Consider the following 18,349-nt stretch of genomic DNA (forward strand, 5'->3'; position numbering starts at 1 on the left):
CATTCTTACTGTTTACTCTTTTTAAGAGTTCTCATAGTCCTATCTTGTATTGGAGGAACAAATCTGGAACCAAAAGCAGACAGGACATGTAAGTGGGGAAGTAAAAGTCTATAAAAGCGAACAGAAAACTAATCTTGGAAAAGTAATTTTGGAGAACAAAACCTGGAACACTAGCCCTGGAAGAAAATTAGGAAGACAGCTTGACGTTATGATGACGGGCTACTGAAAAATTTGAGCCTAAATACTATGAGACATCAATCCTGTATGACATAAAAAAAGTAAATTAAAGGACCATAGAAAATATCATGGCAACTGATACACCAAGGAGCAAACAAGTCCTAAAACCACACCAAAACCAAACTCCACCAGTCACAACAGTACGGGACCCAAAACGACAACATTGATAAATTATAACATTATAACATGATAACAAAAATTACAACTATATTAAAGTAGCAGCAGATATCACAAGATATCGGTCCTTACCTTCTCTGCATCCTGCTCAAAGAGTCGTAATTGGAAACACTGGTCCAGCTTCAGCTTCCGAACATGCCACATCTGATGAAGATGTTGCCGGGTGGAGTGGAGCTTGTCCAGCAGACTGGCCACCTGAAACATATGCACTCACATTTTATTTTGGTTCCACAACCTTAAAAAAACATTAAGGTTGTTTCATTGTTTCAGTTCAGGTCAACAATAGTCACTTGCATTGTGCCACCCGGAAGTATCCGTCCATCCATCTGTCCTTCCATCCATCCATCCATCCATCCACCCATCCTCCATCCATCAATCCATCCACCCAAAATTAGCGAATGGGAGTTGTATTCAAAAGTCACAGCGATATTTAACCCAGGCTGGATTCAGAGGCGATGAAACAAGTTACCTTGGGCACGAGACTTTGGAAGTCAGCGGAACCGGAGATACAGCTCCTCCCTGAGTAACCGTCACTACATCGAATACACTGCAGCAAGCGTTGACCTTCCCGGTCTAAATCTTCAACCGGAGCCTTCAGCACCTTCATAAGAAGTGGTGTGAAAGACGATTTGCACAATATCAAAAACTGTTGCAATATTGAGAAACGAATGAGGAAAAAAAACAAAGTAAAATATATGTTGAAGAACCCTTTAGTTCAGCTGCCTAACATGTTATGAATAATTTTCTTCACATAGTGAGTAAGTTGCATGTTGGTAGTGCTCACCTTCTTTTTCAGCTGTGTGTGCTCTTCGATTAGCCGACGCGATCCTTCAACATCAGAGGGAAATTCTTTCTTGGACAATACCTCCTTTGAAAAGAAGCAAATCAAAGTAAATACATTTCCGTAATCCATCTGAAGATACCCTCAATCAATGTATTCATTTCATTGGTTATCCATTAAGGGGACAATGTGTAAGATTTAGACCGTTTTTCAATATGGACAGCAGGAGGTGCTGCATTTACAATTGCCCGTAGCTATAACAAACATGGCAGCCTCCGGTGGAGTGACACCCCCCATGTAATATCATTTGATGATATTACACTCGACTTACAATTATATTTAAAACATACTGTTGGTTGTAAGAACACATTTATCTGCAATTGTTTTAAATTTATAATCATTTAAATTTTCCGTTTCCGTAGTGACAGGTGTGTGGCTTGCAGGTGAGTGAGTGGGCGAGCTAGTGAGAGAGGGGAGCCTGAAGTCTCCACGGAGCGGGGGGGTGCATTAGAGTGCACAAATGAGCGTTGGAGAGATTTTCATGGAGGACTGTTGAAATAAATGTAAACACTGCCTCCTCATTATCCTGTTTGGTTGGCTACATGCTCCACTCTAGATCAACATGGCAAGGGTCATTAGCCCATCAGCTCAAACCTTGTGGCAGCCCCATGGTCTCTAACTTGCTGTGCTAAAAGAATCCTTTCTTCTAGAACGCTACTGCAATATTCCTGTGTATAAACATGGATGAACTCGGCTGCTAGTTCAGTCTGCTCGCTTCTTTTATTGAAAATAGCAACTCCAGCTAACACGAGCAGCTCATTGGTTGCATTTAACACAGACAGCTGACGGCCTCTCTATCGCTTTACTGTTGTCTACGAATTAAAATATTGACGCTGTACTGTATTGGTTTATCACTTGTGAATTTATTACAAAAGGCAAGAGGATCCTAGAGTTCGCTTTCGTCTCTCATGTGTCTCTCCAGGAACTGCCTGAGTGCGCACATGTTGAGAAGTGCTAGTTAGAACATTGATTGACACCTTGGTCTCTGGGAGCCAATCATGTGACTCGTAGGTGTGCCGAGAGCAAACGCACACACTAATGTAGGCACACAGACAGCAATGGAAATATGCACAGCTTTGGAAATCTGACTTTTACATGGATTTATTTTGTCATAAATTAAAATTTCAAGTGTATTGTTATAAGAGGCTTCACTTTAACTCGATGTCCGTGCATATGCGTTTATAAAGAGAGCGCCAACAACTACCCATAACAATTTTCTACTCTCGGAGAAAGACGCCTGCACCTTCAGTAGAAACAGACACTAAAGCGGAGCGGCACAGCTGGGACTGTGAAATACGTGAGTGACAATGTATTCAACCTTGTATTACTATATTAAAGTTATTGTTTTAAATCAATTTTGGGCTTTAAAATATATTGTATATTGCATTGTAAAATAAAAAAAAAAAAATTAAAAAAGCTGACTACACGGATTTCACTTTGCGTGTGCTATTTTTGGAACGTAACCCCCTTGATAAACGAGGGCTCACTGTATTCCATTCGATCAAGAATCCTCAAGGGTTCACAACTTTTTTGTCATCGCGGACCGGTCAACACTTTGGGGGTGTCTACAGTGGCTGTTCTCAATTGAAGCTGCACCGTCCCTCTTCTAACAAAATGTAGTATCAACAGCGGCCAGAAGCGGCGCCAAACAATTAAGATGAAGCCACAAAACATAAATGAGTGAACTGTTAAACAACGAACTAAATCAGTTCCAAAACGTCATTATGGTACTGATACAAGTAAATCCCCGGACCGGTTATGGGCCATGGAACAGCAGTTGGTGACTTCCGACCTAACCAACCAGCCACCCATCCATCTACTGAGCAATCCTCAATTTATTTCCCTTTCCATTAAAACTGTGACGGGCACATACTGTACATGTATACTGTACATCCATTTATCAAATCATTCATCAGGTCATCCATACGTTCATCACTTCAGCCCAATTCATCATCCCACCTGCAAGTCCTCTAATCGGGACAGAAGATGAACCGCATTGGACATGAACTCCTCCAGGGAGACTCTCAGGTCCATCCACTCCTCGTGGTTGTAATCCAAAGAGCCTTCAAAGTCATCCGTCAGCTGCGAGGGATCCACCAGCTTGGCCAAACCTTCCACCGACACCATACTGGTCTAGTGGAAAACAATTTAGAGAGTTTTCAGCAGGAGATTCACTTTAGCCGAGGGCTGCTTTTCAGATTTAATGAGACCACTCACTTCAAAGGAGAACTTTGCGCTGCCAAAGTTGGTCTTCTGCTTCTGCCAGAAGTTGTCTGGTTTGATGATGAGTGCCACGCAGATCTCGACCGGGAAAAACTCCTGCAGTGTCTTCAGCAGAGGCTTGATTAGCTCCCACTTGGAGCCCCGCATATCGATGATGACAGTGAAGCCTCTCTTGCACACATCCTCACTACAGTCAAGACAGGTCAAGATAATGTTTGATAGAGCATCAGGTCTTCTAAAAGAAGTCTACAACCGATGGACGAAAATGTGAAGAAACATATGAAAGGAATGCTTTGTCGTGATTCTAAGCAGAAATCACAATAAATTTTGAACTTCAAATCTATGTGTTACCAACTGCCATCACCTGAAGACACCCTCACCTTGCTCACTATTTATGTAAATTCAGGAAGTCTGGCTCGAGAAAATTCAGTGTTCACCAAGTCGCCATGGAAACTGCAGTTGAATTAGCACAGTGGCTGCTATGGAGAAAGACGACCAATTACAGGCCATTTTGATCCTTTTCTTTTATGTACTCAATCGTCAGGTACTTATGTTGAATTGTTTTTTTTTACCCTTGAAAGATTTACTTTGTGCACGGTACATGTGTGTTATTTATTCAGTTCAGGTGGACTAGAGCAGCGGTTCTCAAATGGGGATTTGTGAAGGCTATATTTTAACAGGGTTTCTGCAAATATCAGCCAATCTAATGTCATGCTTTTTAATGCCATGACAGAAGTACATTTCTCTTTATAAATTGAGGGTAAATTAATTGAAACATCTTATTGTTCAATTTGATTAAAGTCCTTTGCTCCAAAAACATGCATGGTGCGTATATTGGACACTCTAAGTCAGGGGTGGGCAAACCGCAAAGGGTTCTAAAATTTGAAAAAAGGGCTAGACCAGGAACAGATGGATAGAATGTTTTGATAATCCACCTCATAAGAACTGTAGTTTGCCTTTATCTGAGCAAGATATTACTACTGTTGGGTGGCTAACAAATATTTTCCAAAATTCCCTTCAAGCACTTTCCATTTCAGTACACAACAGCAACGTTGTGTACATCAATCCTCGTCTAGCTTACATTTCTAGTTTCAGGAGTATGCAAGCAGAATGTGAAGGCTGTGTCAGCTGAGGCATATGACAAATGATAGTAAATGTACATACCCTACACTCAACCAACAAAGCAATCGTAAATCAGAAAATGTGGCATTTCAGTTCTAGACAGCCCATTAGATATTGTACATATGGTACAATAGAAGTGCATAGAAGATTAAACATTATTTATAGACGGAACATCACCTGAACATAGATCATTAAATATGGTCAAGGTACACAAAAAATAAATGTGACGGCATAAACTGGAGCTACCTGGCAGTGAATTTGTCAACATACTCTATTTTTTGGTTATTTCTTGTTGTCTCTGTCTAGTAGCATTGTTGGACTGTTCAAAGCATGTCAGGGTGCTAAATAGGCTTGAAGTGACGCAGCGTGTACAAGAGTCTGTTGCAAACACTGGAGCGCTTTCATGCTGATGCAAATAAAACCCAAGGCTCCATCTGCTCCTTTGATTCCACCATCAAGCGCTCTACTAGCCACTTCATGCTCCTTCCATTTGGCACAATTCCCTCTTGTCAATGCATTTATTAGAACAAAAACGAGCCCTGGTGGGAATACTGTGTGCATATTTATTTGTTTCTGTGTGTGTCTGTGCATCAGTGTGTGTCTACCTGGGAACAGTAGACAGATAGGTGACCAGTCTTTTCAAGTCCTCCTGTTTTATTCGGTCATGGTTGCTTCGTGCAGGGAACGTCAAGATGGGTCCTCCTCGTTTGTCCCGCCCACCTGCGCCACATTCACAAACATTTAGCTTCAGAATTCACCCAAATGTTTATAGTGAAACTGGATGCAATCTAAATAAGTCCAATAAACCCAAATGTGTGCTTGATGTGCATACCAAATTTCTACCAAATTCAACTAGCTTTTTAGACTCCTTTTAAATGTAAATTTTTACCTGGTTGAACATGACTAAATTTGGAAAAGCCCCAACAAAGGTGATTTGTTTTAACCTTAGAATAATAATAATAAAGAAAGAAAAATCAAAAGAATTACAAGGAGGTCTTAGCATTGCCTTGTCCGGCCATTAGGAGCCCTAAAGCTCAGTGTGCAAATCGTGTTAGGGTCAGATGAGTGGCGAGAGCAGTGAGGCGCTTTTTGCATCTGCTTGTTTTGGCACACACTCTTGTGTAGCGACGCCAGATGCGAGAATTTCACATCAGTCATATGTTCGGGGTGTTAAACGCCCTGGATGATTTTCCCTGGCTATTTCCTGCCTGGGCAAATCCTCCAGGGAGGGAGAATGCTAATGATTTTTTCTTAAAGCGCATTTGTCTACCGGAGTTAGCCCCCATCCGAGATATGTTTAGTATTCTTTCCACCAAAGGGTACAGTACATTTTGCTTTATTGTGAAAAATGCAGTGGAAATAAATTAAAAATATAAAAAAAGATCGGCAGCTTCGGCCTCTATGGAAGACATCGATCTGTATGCCAAGACCGAAAATGAAATCCACTCCCTGATTCATCTCACAAAGTTGTACAGCAATGACATCGGAATTTAGACTAGATCATTTTAAGGGAATGATAACGTAACGTTGTAATTTTTTTAGCTATTGCCATTTATTATAAATCATTCGAATGGAATTATGTGTAGAATTTGAATATATACCTTCTATCAATTTTAATTTTGGAAGACGTGTTTATATATATATATATAAATATATATATATATATATATATATATATATATATATATATATATATATATATATATAAATATATATATATATATATATATATATATATATATATATATATATATATATATATATATATATATATATATATATATATATAATAAAAAGTTTTTAAATAGCATGTAAAATAGCAATGTAAAAAAAAAGCAATGTTTTGATCACTCCTCAATATTGTTATCCTCATGAAGTTTGCCTTCTATTGATGACAAATGACAAATCTAACAAATCGGTCGGGACATGAAATAGTTATCACCATGAATTTCCACTTTTATGCCTGTTTATTTGTGATGAAATGAAAATCAAACATGATAAAAGAGAAATGAAACCGGAAGATGAAAAGACAATAACAATTATCATTGCAAAGCCAATTCTCCCTACCCTATACTACAAGCAGCACATATTTGCAGCGCCTTGTAAATCCTGCAATGTTGGTGTATTACTTTTTATGTTGAGGAAAAAAAAAAAAAAACAACTTTGTTGAACCATCAAATTGTCATCAAAATTGTTTTTTCTTTACATGGCCAAATGCATTTGGCATATAATATCCATGATAAAACCTCACAGCTTGGCCACACTAAATGCAAAAGAGCAAAATACAAAAATGGCCAATAACAGCACTGCACTAAATGTCAACCCTTACTTTTGAGGTAAATGACTTGCAATGCTCTTATTTCCATTGATGGCAAGCCTCTACGTATTTAGTCACAGTGAAGTTGCCACTCTTCATGGACTGCACACACTCCCTTAATATGCCTGCGCCTGTTATCTCTATTACTTGCTGTTAATAGATTGTGTGTGAAAGTGACGGTAATATCGAATACCTGAATGCAATAGCTCAAGAGTCAAGTTATGAAATGGAGTAATGATGAGTCTGATACGTAGGCATGAGGTTCACCAATGACCTCAGTTAGAGTTTTAGTGTTAAGCTCTTTTGTCTTTCAGAGCTGATGTCTCAATTTGCTGCGAGGTCAGCGTAGTGAAAAGATGTTAATACACTGCTTAGCTGGGCCTTCTTAACTGACTGCTTAACAGATGAATATAATTCTCATTAGCCAGCCAAATTCCCATATACACACAAGTACTAAAGTGTGTACAGTACGTAGATTTCACATATGTGCACTCCTTTTGCAGATCTATCAGAAGTATGAAGACGTGAGCAATATCCCTTCATTTTTCTCTGACGCCAATATGCTATGATCTGTTCTGACAAGAAAGTGAAAACTTTGGTAAGTTTGTTTTCAATGGTCGATTCACAACTCCATTTAAGTTACCACTGATTTATGCAAAGCCTAATTGATACCCAACAGTTTGGATGGGCCTCTGCTCCCAAAGGGAAAAAGACAAACATAGCTGAGGAGAAGGGAGGATTCAACAGTTCTTGAACTGAATCATTTGCTTTTTTTGCCAATGTGGAAGGATTGCCTGTATGTTTATGTTGGAATGAGAAGTTGTGAAATACAAAAACATATGACATGCCTGTTGTCGAGAAGCTGTCCAATCATGTCCGAAAACAAAAATCACATTAAACAGCCAAGTATATATTCCTGGCATAGGCACATATTAACACTTTCCCTGCCAACAAGAATTATCATCATGTAAAATAATGAGTGACTCCATTTTTTTTTTTTTAATGAATAGCAATGACACTTGCGGCCAGTGCTCCTCTTAACTTTAAGATTATTGAGCACTGTAATAATTATGTGTGACTATTTGATGGGAGTGTTGCACTCCATAGTTACTAAAGATGTGATCAGCGGGTTGCCTTTCCCGATAAGAGTTAAGCAACAAATGGTTTTAAAAAGGTATTTCTGATTTTTGTCAGTATAAATTTGGAATTACACTTTGGGATTTTGTGTGTGTGTGTGTGTGTGTTTTGTTGCTCAGGTTTGAGGACGGCATCCCATTTACTTTTTTTTTTTTGAATCCTTAACATAAAAAAATGACAACAAAAATCTATTTTGTTTATTGTATTTCAATTTCACCAGTGCACCTAAACATAATACAGTACACTAATATTGTAATGGATGTGAGACTGAGGCGATGGCAGACTGGTGAACAAGTCCGCCTCACAGTTCAGAGGTCCTAGATTCAATTTCAGCTCTGGTATTCCTGTGTGGAGTTTGTATATTTTCCCCATACCCAAGTGGACTTTCTCTGGGTACTCCGTTTACCTCCCAATATCCCAGAAACATGCATGTCAGGTGAATTAGGCACTCAAAATTGCCCTGAGAGGTGTTTGAGAGTATAAGTGGTTGTTTGTCTCTGCGTGCCCTGCAATTGGTGGCAACCAGTTGAGGGTGTTTTCCGCCTACTGCCTGAAGTCAGCCGGGATAGGCACCAGAATGCCAGCAACCCTAATGAGGGTAAGCGACTATAGACAATGGATGGGTGGAAATTAAAGCTCCATCGTACAGCAGAGCAGTCACGTGGTGTGTCATTCTCTCCATGAGGCCTGTGCCGGAGGGAAAGTACCAATTTCAACATACTGTAAATGCTCATTAGTAACCCATTTTGATAGTAAGCTAATATAGCTCATATAGACACTTATGGCATGCGTTGCCTTCGTCAAATGGCTTGTATAAGGCTTTAAAAAATGTTTGTGGCTCCACAGAGATTTTTATTTTTTTTACAGCTCTTTCAACATTTTGTGTTGTCAACCCGTGCTCTCAATTGTCCTTAAGTGTGTTTGTGTGTGCAAATGGGTGCTCGACCCTTGTGAGGATAAGCAGTATGATGGATGTACTTTTAGAGGAAAATTGCACACCAAACTTACTATTTGTGCAAATTGAGATTTACATCATTTATTTTTGGCACATTTCTCTCAAGAAAGCATCACATTGAAAGTTTATCAGCCTTGGCAACAGTAACCCAGGTTTTGTCAGGTGATGAGTTCAATGAAACTCACCAGACACAAAGGCAACTTTCTCCTTCAAGACAGGTAGAACATCAGAAGCCTTGATGCCTTCAGTCCTCAGAGACCCTGCAACAAGATGAAAAAATAAAAAAGAAGCAAAAGTGACAGTCAGTAGAGCTTTACGATTTTATAATTAATCCAATTATCAGATCAACATTCCTTCGAGGGAAAAACATGGAGCCTCGCTGACACAAGCATTTTCTGAAAGTGCGGTGGAAAAAGTGTTGCCATGCTGCTGCTTCTTATTGCCTTTCAAACAACATTTTTGTCTTTCACAACTGGAAGACTTGAAACTTCAGCAGTTGCAGGGCTGTTCTGCTAACAGAATGTGGTTTATAATCCTCCATCATTTTGCACTTTCCCAAGATCATTCTTTTCTCTCATGAGAGGGGGATGTGGCTGAATGTCCGAGTCCTGCTGTGCTAAAGATGAATGTTTTTAAATCCCGGTTCAGATTAAATGATGTTCTCACCGCTGCCTTCACACTACTTGACACACTAAAACGCTCAGAAAATGTCTTTACCGGTTTGTATTTGTTAGCTATTGTGATACTGCTATCATATTATTAAACACAATACGTATAATATTTTAAAAGTGCTTTTTATGTGCATGGATAAATTTAGTCAATTTTGTCTTCTTGCAAGGGGATTTAACTTCTTTGGCATTTTTTGGGACACTTATACCAAAGCCTGGAGCAGCCTTCCTCACAAAGGGGTGTTAACAGAAGAAGATGCAAGATTAGAAGATATGACAAGAAAAGATAGAAAGTTTTGAGACGTACACACACTCACATTAATTGTCTTTCCCGGTAATTAGAGTAATTTAATGCCTACAATAAAAAAACATGAGGTGTAAAACCCATCCAAATAACTCTGGACTTTGCTTTTGAACAAACAAAAATGTGACGTCATCAAACCGTCCCAAAAAACGTAAGCATAAAAGTCATCCAGCATGCCTTGATAAAATGAAGAATTGGCAACTTTGGATCTCATCCAAACTCAATTACTTAGTTACAATTAATTAGGTAATGGGGTGTGCCACATATTTGTCCAAGTATACAATACTGTACATGTATTTTGGTGGCAAAGACTTGCTGTTAAATCACACATCCCAAACATGCCAGCAGAGTCATTAGACATTCAAACTGATGTGATTTGCACTCAAAAACTGTTTTAAGGAAATGAAGGAAGGAAAGTGAGAAGTCAGCCTGCCAACCTCAACAAGTCTGAGAGCAAGTGTGTGCCTGTGGGTATTCGTGTGCATGTGTAAGATATAAGTGTATGTGTGTGCAACAAAGAGTTTGCAGATTTTTTTTTTAACACAAAGGAAACTGTCTGACTTATCTCCAAGCAGAACATGTCACAGTATGCCCTATTCTTGTTGTGTAGAATCGTCAATTAAGCTACTTAACTAGCTAAGAAACTAAGAAGTTTTGAAAGGTAAGATTAAACCTGGATATTCTGCAGTTAAGTTTGGCAAATAGCTTTCCTTTGGCTCGCTACATTAGCATCTTTGCTATCATTAGCTGTGGCTGCAATCCATGCTGGTTTATTTGCATTTGTGTGGTAGGCTAAATTTGAGCTGCTTTTGTGATGCTGGAGTTCAAGAGAAGTGGCATGTGCGTGTGTTGAAGCGGTATGTAAAATAAAATAAAATGAAATAAAATAGAATGACTGCTTCGCCATGATCTCTGCCTCCCTGTGGGTGCGGGCTCTAACTCGGGGGAATCTTCAGCTCTGTTGGGGGAATCTCCCTGTGTCTCCCGACAACAGTTAAGGACATGAATATCTCTTTAAGAGCACCTTCCATTGCAGCGCATGGTCCTTGTGTTTCAGTATGGTGCCGGGGGTTAGGACTCACTGCAGAGGGGACTTGAGGAGCGTTAGCTGCCGCTCTTACCACACTCTCGCACACTGAATGTTGTTTGAGTAAAAGAAAATAAAGTTTGTATCCAAAAAAAAGACACATCCTGCACATTACTGGGAAGAAAGGTAGGCGGTCATTTCATTTACATACAATGTCTGTCAGGAGGCAAATCCTACTTTTGAAATTCACTTGTGGTGGGGGTGTTCCGGTCCCCATTAACTGAAAAAAAAAAAAAAAAAAAAAGAGAACACTGGAGACCAATGATGACTTTGTGCTTGGAACTGTTTGTATACTGCCTGATGCAACGGACGCACCTTGCTGGAGCTGATCTAAAGCACGTTCTGGCAGTCCGTTTTTGAGGCAGTCTGAATAACCCAGCAGCATTTTTTAACAATGCTTGAAGTCATTCATTCTCAAATATAGGTACTTGTATCCCTGGGAGTACTTGAAGGAACTTCAGAGGATACTTGATGTAAAAATCATTTAAAAATAATCATTGAATTACTTAATTGATTCAAAAAATATAAGTTCATAAAACAAATTTTATGTTTAGTAGGTTATTCAATTTCATTCTAGTAAAAAGCCAGATTTTCCCCCATACTAGAATGGTTCAACCCAAATTATCATGTGCAACCTCTCGTTACCTGTCGAGTTTATGATTTATTTTTGTGAACACATGTCTGCTATGATCCCAAAAGTTGATTTTTTTTCTGTGGACTAATATTTATTCTTTTTTTTTTTGAGAACAGTTCTGACACTTTATGTTGAATCTTTTTTGGGGGGACAAATATTTAGTAATAATTAAGTTATTTATTTTTGTGAAGCTATATCTACTGTTACCCCAAAACAGGACGGTTCATGCTTTTATTTTTTTATATCTTTCTGTGGACAAATATTTATTGAGAATTTGGGGGGGTACCCCCTGTACATCACTGAAAAATGATTGCGAACCACTGCTCTAAGTTTCCGAAAGATTCCGAAAGCGGGGCAGGACAAATACCTATGATCTGTTTAAATTCCAGCATTTTTATGCCTTCCTATCAAAGTTGGGAAAGAATATTAGGGACCTGATATTTCTAGATCAATCTAAAGTAATTATTTCATGGTGTTTGGTGTGCTAGTGGTGCTGTTTTTCTTAGCAGTCTGGTGACAATTGTAAATATTTAAAATGCTCAACATTAATAACCGAAAACCTTAATCATAGACTCCATGACTGTAACATAAAACTGAATGATAAATTTGCACTTTTGCAGGGCAGAAAAAGAGAAGCAGCTGCTTGTGTTGAGCGTTTGTAAAAGTGCCTGCCAAGTTTGTAACCACATAATACAAAGCTGCAATAATAATAATGGACACAAAAAATAGTGAGCTTGCGATTTGCTTTTACTGTAACTGTGACTGGAGGTTTATTACATCAGGAAGTGAAGTAAACTTAAATACACACTTCCTGCCGCTTCTCCCATAGGACAAGAATGACCAAAATGTTGCTTTCATCTCAAGCCTGCTGCATCCTCTACCTCACATTGATCTCACATCAACACTTTTCATCACCAATGCCGTTTAAAGTGTTCATCAAACTTCTTAGATCTTATTTTATTTTATCTTTTTTTTCCAACGTTTTTTGTCTTCCCTGTCTCATATGTACAACTTTCATCCAGCATGTGTTTTCTCCATCCTTGCGTGTGTACGCTGTAGCCATACATTACAGATGTGATTGCAGCAGCATATGGATATTCAAACTAAACAGCTTGTGGCCAATGAATTGACTGGATACACACAAACTATCCAGAAAAACAAACAGCAAAAACCACTTGCGTGCTCAGACTTTTGTTGTATTCGTCAACACAGAGCACTAAGTGCAATCCTTTAATGAGACACCAAACAGCATGTTTACAGTTTTTTCAAACACATTTTGATCAAGTCTCACCTTTCATCGCACCTCAACTTTCAACTGCACAGTGTCACGTTGCACAGTTTGGAATGTAGGGCAAATAATTTTGCCGCTATGTAAACTTTGTAACTGGACGTTTCCACAACGTTTTCACCATAAAACCATACAGCTCTATAGGCTAATTCTTGATTGATGCACCTGCAACAATAATAGCATGACAATAGCTGAGATGTTTTTAACCATGTTATCGCACCTTTGCTGTGTGCTTCCACCACACTTTTCAATAATTTTGACACTTTCGAATATATAGATTTGCAATGAAGCTGCCGTCGCAGTTGATTTGTGTACAAGTTGTGATTCTGTCATTTCTGTATAATTAGAATAAAATCATAGCCATTATGTTTCCTAATCTGGAAGAGGCCTTTCTCCACCAACCTACACCACTGTGTCTAATTGAGCTTTTTGTTATGCTTCCATGGCGCCTAGAATCCCAATGGAAGGATAACAGAATGTTGCTGAGAATAGAATGGATATTTTAGAAACCCTCACAAACATTTTGTCTTGAAATGTCCTGTAAAAGTCTGAATCTATATTTTTTGTTCTTCTTTTTAGCCTCCGAATTCTCTCACACACAAGACAGAAGCAGAAAAGGGAAGCAGGGACACTTTGACTTTCTCCACTTAGCATAAGAACACTGAGTGAATGAAAATCTAATAAGCGTGAATGAATGACTGGTCCAAATAAACACTCATTTACATGCCAGTAGAAGAGGAAAGGAGGGAATACAGATTAGGCTTGCTTCAGTCAAGTCACATTAGCGTCAAGCCAGTGAGTGGTCTAGCACCAAAAGACGTAATGTGATCTGACCTTCAACTCGACAGCAGTTCTGTGCAGTGTATTAGTCAAAAAAAAAGAGCTAACGGTCCATGTGCTGACCAATCAATAACCAATGAAACTTTGCAAATTGGTAGAAAATTGTGATCTACTGTATATACTTTCTACTGTACAACAAACACTAAAACAATTGCTATTTTAACTTCAGTTATAATGATTTTGTGCCAGATAGCATTCAACATACTGAGGGAGTTATTGCACACAGATAGGTTTAGTTATAAATGGTGGATTTTATTTTTAGGCTGATACAGATTCCAATACATGGCAAAATAAAATTCCAATGAACGGACATACTAAATTGTCCTTAGGTGTGATTGGGTGTAGGAATGATTGTTATTCTCTGTGTGCCCTGCAATTTGCTGGCAACCAGTTCAGGGTGTCCTGCCTACTGCCCCAAGTCAGTTGGGATAGGCACCAGCAAGGCTGCGACCCTTGTGAAGATAAGCGGCTCTAGAATGGATAGCCAATGAACTCCTTTTTACGGTCCCTTAATGCATAAAACAGTAAATAGAAAAATTGAAGGCAGACATTTTAGCTTACCAACACTACTTTGTACCTTAGTGCAAATATAACTACAATTGAGAAAGAGCTGCAAAAATTTGCTGTTTTTCTTTGAATTTTTTCGCTCTTTTTTTTTTAAGCAAGATAGCAATATAGCTGCAGTAACCATAAACAATCCTTTTTATATTTTTGTATTTTTTATTTCCCTTCTCCTATTATTTAACATTACATTATCCTTATTAACATTATTGTATATTCATTAAACAACTAATATTACTTAGTTTGTTGAGAATTTGTTCTCAGGACTGGTTATCTGCACCAAGACTCAGATGAAAGAGTACGCAAGTCATCACGTTGAACTTCACATTTATTTTGGCTCATGTATGGTGTATCATGTATTATCTGTTGAATAATAAATCAACAACAATGTTAAAGTCAGTCAACTAACATATAAACACTTGTCAAATGTATGAATTTACTGTCTATTTAGCCGACATTAGCGGGTTAGCAACAACTAACAACAACTACTAACTATAAACCTCTACACAAACGAACATACAAACAGATTAAACACTCATCACTTACTAAACGTACTAAACATAGACAGTAGCGTTGCGTTATCAACATAAATGATAATAAACTATAAATATGAGCTTAAGTTGTCCTTCACTACGTCACCGTAACGAGCTGAATGACGCACAGAGAATGTAAAATAGGAAACGGAAATGCAACGCGACCCGAGAGATTAAAAGCTTGCATTTCAAAATAAGATAAAAACATCACGAACTCTTAACGCTTGAATAATTCTTAACATAGTTATTAACTCATATTACTTAGTTATTTGATGGATACAGTACTGTATAGTGTACTTTTTTCATTTTTTTGCAATTTTGCGCATTTAAAAAAAATATATATTTTTAATTGTTATTACTTTTTCCTGGAAAGACATGCAAAGTACTGAGAACGCGATATCTGAGACCGCGAAGTAGGAGGGATCACTGTAGGAAGGACGGCGTGACTTCAGTTATAACAGTCACTCTTGGTGACATAAACGTTCTGTCGCTCTGTAAAATCTGGCCCACAAGTTTCTGTTAGTTGTACTTTTTTTTGTAAGAATGTTGTCATGATAATATGTACAAAATGTGTTTGTTGAAACAACAATTTGTGACTGTGGATAAAATGCAATCTAATGTTAGTTCCTATCTTACACTGTGCTGCCTTGCATGTGTCTAGCTTGTTTAATTCATTTGTGCCAGGTATTTCCCTTTGGTATATATTAGCATATGCGAAGATTTTGTATTGATAAGTACTCATTTGTATCTAATTGATGTTTTGTATTGAAATGAATTGCATCAATGTAATTTGTATACATTTTCGTAAGATATATAATGCTTGCATATGGGACAAACCTGAGTAATAGCGATTTTTGATATTGAAGAGAGACACTAACAGCCTTTGTTTGGTGTATCATTAATGGTGAGCTCATATTTTAAGAGCAGTTTTATAGTATATATATCTTTGGGACAATCAAATAAAAAAAATGTGTTAGTGTTTGAGACTGAAACCGCGATGTCTGTCAAAGTGATTTCAAGACTGTCAAAGCTGAACATTTTCAAAGGCATCTTTTCCCCTCCAACCTCACACAATTTTTTTAAGTGCCTCTACTTTTCTACCCCATCCCACATTGTGAAAAGTACATACTTTATATATGAATTAGTTTAACTGAACATATTATAAAATTGTGCTAGAGCACCAACTATTTGAGGGAAAAAGTGCTCAGTATTTGTGTGCCTGTGCAGTTATGTTATCACTGACTATTCACATGACAAATTGTAAGGTTAAATTCATGGTAGCTAGCTGGGACTGCACACACACGCACACATGCACACACGTACTCACTCAATGTTTCCAGACATGCCCATGTTAAAGGTTGACACGCAATCCTGCTAGAGCCATTAACACTGGTAACAACTCCCCACACACACCCATAACCAATCTGAAAACGCAGCACATACATGTCATTGCACATTCACACAAATACCAATGATAATCAGTGATAATCAGTGATGATGAACTTAGGTCAGGGGATACCATTATGACTTTGTGATATTCTCTGTGATTTGTTTTCACTTACGAAGCCCTTTAAGACCCTGTGGTGATTATACACATATGACTTGACTTGACATGATATATGCAGTAGTCCCAATTTTCAAATTATGCTCATATACTAATAATTATACACTAATGACACTCAGGCTACTTAAATGCAGGTGTGTGTGTGCACACCTCATGTCATCTATTACCTGTATTACTGTGTGGACATTTTGGCCGGCGGAAAAAAATAAAATAAAACTACTGTAATACTTTGTGAATGGACGTACGTGTGCGTTTGCGTGTGTATGTGTGTGGCCATGTGTGTGTGTGTTTGTGTGTGTGTGTGTGTGTGAGTGTGTTTGTGCATGCATGTGCCTCAGTGTGCATGTCTACATGTCTTTGGAGGACGACAGGTGAAGCAGGCTGCAGCCTGGAAACAGCTGCCACGAGAACCAGCTGCCAGAACTTGTGTTGCCACGGTGACAGAAGGTGGCCTACTGAATCAGACTTTGTTGACGTTCAGGAATGTATAACCGTGTCACCTATTATGTCTTGGTAACATTAGCTACCGAGTATCAGTACTGTACACACACATACACACACACACACACACAAATGTATAATGTGTGTGTGTTTGTATATAAGTTTGAGGTATCATACTGTGGGTGCATGAGGTAGCACAGCTGGTCCTGGCCTCCCATTGGGGATCCCTTGAAAGATAATGACCCAATAGTGCAGACGGCACAAGTAGAGGAGAACAACTGTAAATTATTCATAACACAATTGTGATATGTATTATTACAGACTATCGACACACCATTACCATACAGTATATTCCTTATTAACTTCTAGTTCAGAGGAAACTGGTACATTAGCGGCATGGTAGTACTTTAAAATATGAGTTTAATACATTCTATGACCATTTTGTTCATGAGTGTTTTGTTTGTAGTAATTGTAATAATGATAAATCATATTCCCCCACTGAAATGAATACGAATGGCATTAATATATTCCCGCCTTCCCAAATACAGTATTGTGCTTTTTTTTTTTTAAAGGAAAACAGCACACTATAATTTTGCCCAGTACGAAAACATAGAATAAAAACTAAATTAAATAGTGCTCATTTTAAATATAGTTAAAAATATGCCAGTGATTATTGTGATCTTGTTTTTCTCCTTCTACTTTTCTACCTGGGCTGAACAGATTTTTTTTTTCTTTCTTTCTCATACTCCAAAATGTGCCATACACACTTAAATGCAGTCCAAAATTTACCGCTCATAGACAAAATCGGTGCATTTGACACAAGGGTGAATATTTTCATTTGAGGAGTATGAAAAGAGCACATGAATGTAGCACAACTTGTGGCTAACAAACAAGCCAACAGAGAAGCAATAGCTAATCGCACACTTGCTGGGTGGCGAGACAAAATGGAGAAACAACGCAGGCTCTGTGTGACCCGTGGAATCCACAAAATGCACCGCGATGTACCAAGTCACCGTAACAATACGACACACCCCATTGCATGGCTCTCCGCTCCGGTGGGCGCCGGTAACACTACCAACTTGAGCGATTAAAAAGAATAATAATAATACTGTAAATAAGTAAAAAGTTTTCTAAACTTCTGAAAACAAAACAAGCTCCATTTGTGAAACGTGTACGTGGATAACACTTCATTGCATGCTTCATTTACAATGGGTGAGTACATATAGCGTTCATTTTAACTATTAAGTGAATTGATAGTGACCCAAAGAGTAATGCGGCATATATTTGTACACATGACAGTAACAATGAACAAGATGAAAATGATTGTTCATTTTGTTTTGACGACAATGGCCCAGAGAAGGAAAGCCAATCGTGTTTGGGTTCATCTAGTCAATCAGCAAAGTAAAAGACAACCGTGTAG

General features: G+C 38.3%; 1 protein-coding gene across 2 annotated transcripts in view; it reads right to left on the reverse strand.

Moving 5' to 3' along the window:
- The window catches only part of LOC148423189 (kalirin-like), a 156,638-nt gene that overhangs the window by 110,790 nt on the left and 27,499 nt on the right, over positions 1-18,349 (reverse strand). For both annotated transcript variants that reach the window (XM_088415343.1, XM_088415344.1), the window contains exons 2-8: positions 9,195-9,269; positions 5,206-5,320; positions 3,473-3,665; positions 3,215-3,388; positions 1,199-1,282; positions 884-1,015; positions 487-609 (exon numbers count right to left, since the gene is read on the reverse strand). In XM_088415343.1, coding sequence (XP_088271469.1) covers positions 487-609; positions 884-1,015; positions 1,199-1,282; positions 3,215-3,388; positions 3,473-3,665; positions 5,206-5,320; positions 9,195-9,269 — 896 coding nt within the window. The remainder of the gene's footprint in view (positions 1-486; positions 610-883; positions 1,016-1,198; positions 1,283-3,214; positions 3,389-3,472; positions 3,666-5,205; positions 5,321-9,194; positions 9,270-18,349) is intronic.

The sequence above is a fragment of the Hippichthys cyanospilos genome, chromosome 5 (genome assembly GCF_059441005.1).
Source record: "Hippichthys cyanospilos isolate Australia breed blue-spotted pipefish chromosome 5, RoL_Hcya_1.0, whole genome shotgun sequence".
Classification (NCBI taxonomy): Eukaryota; Metazoa; Chordata; class Actinopteri; order Syngnathiformes; family Syngnathidae; genus Hippichthys; species Hippichthys cyanospilos.